General features: G+C 40.4%; 1 protein-coding gene across 23 annotated transcripts in view; it reads left to right on the forward strand.

Annotated features, from left to right (window-relative positions):
* LOC118241322 (NLR family CARD domain-containing protein 3-like) overlaps nucleotides 1-5,000 on the forward strand; it is a 176,700-nt gene that overhangs the window by 142,480 nt on the left and 29,220 nt on the right. For 18 of the 23 annotated variants that reach the window (XM_081725071.1, XM_081695436.1, XM_081694382.1 and 15 more), the window contains 2 exons: nucleotides 575-748; nucleotides 4,183-4,356. In XM_081725071.1, the coding sequence (XP_081581197.1) occupies nucleotides 575-748; nucleotides 4,183-4,356 (348 nt within the window). Of the gene's footprint in view, nucleotides 1-574; nucleotides 749-4,182 lie in introns of all 23 variants that reach the window. The other 5 variants (XR_014117876.1, XR_014117478.1, XR_014117428.1 and 2 more) reach the window with 2 other exon arrangements.

Here is a 5,000-nt window from a genome sequence, read left to right on the forward strand (position 1 = left end):
GTAATAATAATAACTGCGGTGAAGCTGTGGTAGCTGACATTGGAGTGTACCATCATCACTGTCCAGGCCCTTCTGTAAAACCAGGACTCAAACCTCCCCTCCTCACACACACACTTTATTTACTACTTAAGCACCTCTTTCAGGGAAGTTCATTATGAGTCTTGGACACTCGTATTATGATGTTTCTGACTGTAATGATCTACTCATCACATGTGCTACTGCTGTGCTGCTACTGAGATTCAGTATTTCATATACAGTTTACAGAGCTCAATACACTCATATTTACACTGTACACATTGCAACGCAATGGATTATATATAATGTTTCCTGTATGTTGCATGATATCCAATCGCGCGCGTGTGTGTGTGTGTGTGTGTGTGTATATATGTGTGTATGTATATGTATATGTATATATATATATATATATATATATATATATATATATATATATATATATATATATATATATACATATATAATATGCTAAATTAGATTTTGTTCATTAAAATGCTCAAACATTGTTTCTCACCTTCTCCTGAAATTTACTCTCAGCTGTATTTCTCCCCTTTTACAGATTAGCTCACTGCAGCCTCACTGCAGAGATCTGTAAAATGATCTCATCAGTTCTTCAAACAGCGAACCTCCCCCTGAGAGAATTGGACCTTAGTCATAATGAATTGCAGGATTCAGGAGTGGAGCATCTCTCAGCTGGGCTGAACAGTTCACATTGTAAACTAGAGATACTCAGGTAAGATTTCTCTGAATTCATTCTTCAGTGCAAACATTAAGCTGTGAATGTACAGCAGGAAATTTTCAAGATGTCTTTATTTCTACATGCTTAATATGTTATTTAATAAATATTGTGATGCATCAGATTTTAGTGAAAATTGCTGCATTTTCTGAAATTGCCATGGCAAGATGGTAAGGAGAAGGATGGTAAGATGTTATAGAATGTGTTCAATTTTTTTCAAACTGGAGTCTTTCTGGAATTTTTTAATCCTAGCCCTGGTATAAATCAGTTACACTGCATTGTAACTCCCCATCCTGGAAACTGCCAGGACATTTATGAGTAAAACTCCATTCCATTTGCATTGGGATGTGCCATCGTCACTGTAGCAAGGGTTCAGTCCCCAGCAGGCATCATGAAGCTCCCATCACTGGCAGCTGCCAATATCAAGAGTAACCATAACAGTAGAGACTGGAGCCTGCCAGTATCAAGTGTAACCATAACAGGAGAGACTGGAGCCTGCCAGTATCAAGAGTAACCATAACAGCAGAGACTGGAGCCTGCCAGTATCAAGAGTAACCATAACAGAAGAGACTGGAGCCTGCCAGTATCAAGAGTAACCATAACAGAAGAGACTGGAGCCTGCCAGTATCAAGAGTAACCATAACAGGAGAGACTGGAGCCTGCCAGTATCAAGAGTAACTATAACAGGAGAGACTGGAGCCTGCCAGTATCAAGAGTAACCATAACAGGAGAGACTGGAGCCTGCCATTATCAAGAGTAACCATAACAGGAGAGACTGGAGCCTGCCAGAATCAAGAGTAACCATAACAGGAGAGACTGGAGCCTGCCGGTATCAAGTGTAACCATAACAGGAGAGACTGGAGCCTGCCGGTATCAAGTGTAACCATAACAGGAGAGACTGGAGCCTGCCGGTATCAAGTGTAACCATAACAGGAGAGACTGGAGCCTGCCGGTATCAAGTGTAACTATAACAGGAGAGACTGGAGCCTGCCGGTATCAAGTGTAACTATAACAGGAGAGACTGGAGCCTGCCGGTATCAAGTGTAACTATAACAGGAGAGACTGGAGCCTGCCGGTATCAAGTGTAACTATAACAGGAGAGACTGGAGCCTGCCGGTATCAAGTGTAACTATAACAGGAGAGACTGGAGCCTGCCGGTATCAAGTGTAACTATAACAGGAGAGACTGGAGCCTGCCGGTATCAAGTGTAACTATAATAGGAGAGACTGGAGCCTGCCGGTATCAAGTGTAACTATAACAGGAGAGACTGGAGCCTGCCAGTTGTGAGTAGTTAGCATATTTCCCAGCATCCATAGTCCTGAAAAATTGAGGTTCTTATGACGTTCTTTCTGGCTGATGATTGACATTAATTTAATCTTAGACAGCCTGTGTGATGGCTTTGAAGGACAAATGAAGGACTATGGAATTTGTTGTTCTAAACAAGCATTTATATTTTTCCTTTTAATCAGTTTTTTCTTTATTTTTTGCTGAAAGACATGTTATAAGGTCATGATATACCAAAAATTTGCCATGTTATAGCATACACATGAAATTCACCGGATATTCACCAACAATATATAGTCTTCTGGGTGTATTAACAGTGAAGGTAGTACATGCTCAAATAATTCAAAAGATTTTCTAACATTGTTTATTGCACAGGAGCACATTCAGAAGGCTCACAGTAGCTCCTGTAACCTGGTAAAACAGGAAGAGTAAAGTGATCATGGTAGCTCCTGTAACCTGGTGAAGCAGGTAGAGTAAGGTGATCATGGTAGCTCCTGTAACCTGGTGAAGCAGGTAGAGTAAGGTGATCATGGTAACTCCTGTAACCTGGTGAAGCAGGTAGAGTAAGGTGATCATGGTAGCTCCTGTAACCTGGTGAAGCAGGTAGAGTAAGGTGATCATGGTAGCTCCTGTAACCTGGTGAAGCAGGTAGAGTAAGGTGATCATGGTAACTCCTGTAACTTGGTGAAGCAGGTAGAGTAAAGTGATCATAGTAGCTCCTGTAACCTGGTGAAGCAGGTAGAGTAAGGTGATCATGGTAGCTCCTGTAACCTGGTGAAGCAGGTAGAGTAAGGTGATCATGGTAGCTCCTGTAACCTGGTGAAGCAGGTAGAGTAAAGTGATCATGGTAGCTCCTGTAACCTGGTGAAGCAGGTAGAGTAAAGTGATCATGGTAGCTCCTGTAACCTGGTGAAGCAGGTAGAGTAAAGTGATCATAGTAGCTCCTGTAACCTGGTGAAGCAGGTAGAGTAAGGTGATCATGGTTGCTCCTGTAACTAGTAGTAGATATCATCATCACTGACTAGATATCTTCATATATAAGATATATTCTGAGTAGGCTTTCTTGACAGCCGTCTCTGGTTGTAGTTTATATTGACGGCCGTCACTGGTTGTAGTTTATATTGTTGTAACTATATCAGACAGGTCTCTGATGGATCATTTCTGACCCAGAATCTACTCCATTTCTCTCAATGAGAAACACAGTCCCCTGCCATGCAAGTAGTGTAATAGAAAACATTCCCTCTTATTACATGTTCAGGCTGTAGTACCAAGCTACAGAAAATAACTGCATGTGAATGAATAGGCTACAGTATGTATATGGTTATATTTATAGAGAAGTGTAGGTAATGTTTATTAGTCTGTTTTATGCTGTTGTAGTCTGTCATATTATATATACTCACCATGTCAGTAGTTTATTATAAATGAACACCAGACCTCCATATGTCAGTAGTTTATTATAGATATACACTAGACCTCCATACGAGACCTCACCATGTCAGTAGTTTATTATAAATGTACACCAGACCTCCATACGAGACCTCACCATGTCAGTAGTTTATTATAAATGTATATTAGACCTCCATACGAGACCTCACCATGTCAGTAGTTTATTATAAATGTACACCAGACCTCCATACGAGACCTCACCATGTCAGTAGTTTATTATAAATGTACACCAGACCTCCATACGAGACCTCACCATGTCAGTAGTTTATTATAAATGTATATTAGACCTCCATACGAGACCTCACCATGTCAGTAGTTTATTATAAATGTACATTAGACCTCCATACGAGACCTCACCATGTCAGTAGTTTATTATAAATGTATATTAGACCTCCATACGAGACCTCACCATGTCAGTAGTTTATTATAAATGTACATTAGACCTCCATACGAGACCTCACCATGGCAGTAGTTTATTATAAATGTTTATTAGACCTCCATACGAGACCTCACCATGTCAGTAGTTTATTATAAATGTACACCAGACCTCCATACGAGACCTCACCATGTCAGTAGTTTATTATAACGCACAGGGTGAAGCCTCCACTACAGTTCCAGCCTTTCTAGCTACCCCATGCAAGCTGGTCTGGAAATGCGTCTCACTCTCTGTCTCTCTCTGTCTGTCTCCCTCCTTTCTGCAGACTGTCTGGTTGTTTGGTCACAGAGGAAGGTTGTTCTTCTCTGGCTTCAGCTCTGAGGTCAAACCCCTCACACCTGAAAGAACTGGATCTGACGTACAACCACCCAGGAGAGTCAGGAGTGAATCTGCTCTCTGCTAGACTGGAGGATCCCCACTGCAGACTGGACACACTCAAGTATGTAAACACACTGTGTTTGGTGTGAACACACACTCCAAATTTGAGAGGCACAAATCCAAGTGAAAAATGATGAATTTGGGAAAAAATGATGAATTTGGGTGTGCACATATGTCAAATAATCACCCATAACAGCAGACACAGATATGAGGTTCAGTCACTTTAATAATTTTCATGTATGTGAGAGGAACAGCCAGTCCAATCTCCTCTGACCCACTTCTAAAAAACAGACCAATTTATACTTCAGTATTACTCAAATACATGCAGTGTCATACATGACACACGTGTTTTTATTCCTTAAATACATAGTGTCATACTGTCGTACAGTGTGCTGTTATTGTGAGTGTGTGTGTGTGTGTGTGTGTGTGTGTGTGTGTGTGTGTGTTATAATGAGTTGTAGTACAGTGTGTGCTATTATTGTGAGCGTGTTTATAGTGAATTGTAGTAGTGATGTAAGCCATCACAATAAAGGTGTATTCAGAATTAAATTTCAAAAATATCAGAATACATATAAATGTATAACGTAATGAAAATTGATGCACAGTTCAGTCCACATAAATCACTGTAGTTCAAACTGTGATGGGTTGTGAAAAAGTGAATGCAGAATTGACAAATATTTGTTAACTGTAGAAATCTGTAAAGCA

This window comes from Electrophorus electricus, chromosome 1 (assembly GCF_041902795.1).
Source record: "Electrophorus electricus isolate QZ-2024a chromosome 1, ASM4190279v1, whole genome shotgun sequence".
NCBI classification, from domain to species: Eukaryota; Metazoa; Chordata; class Actinopteri; order Gymnotiformes; family Gymnotidae; genus Electrophorus; species Electrophorus electricus.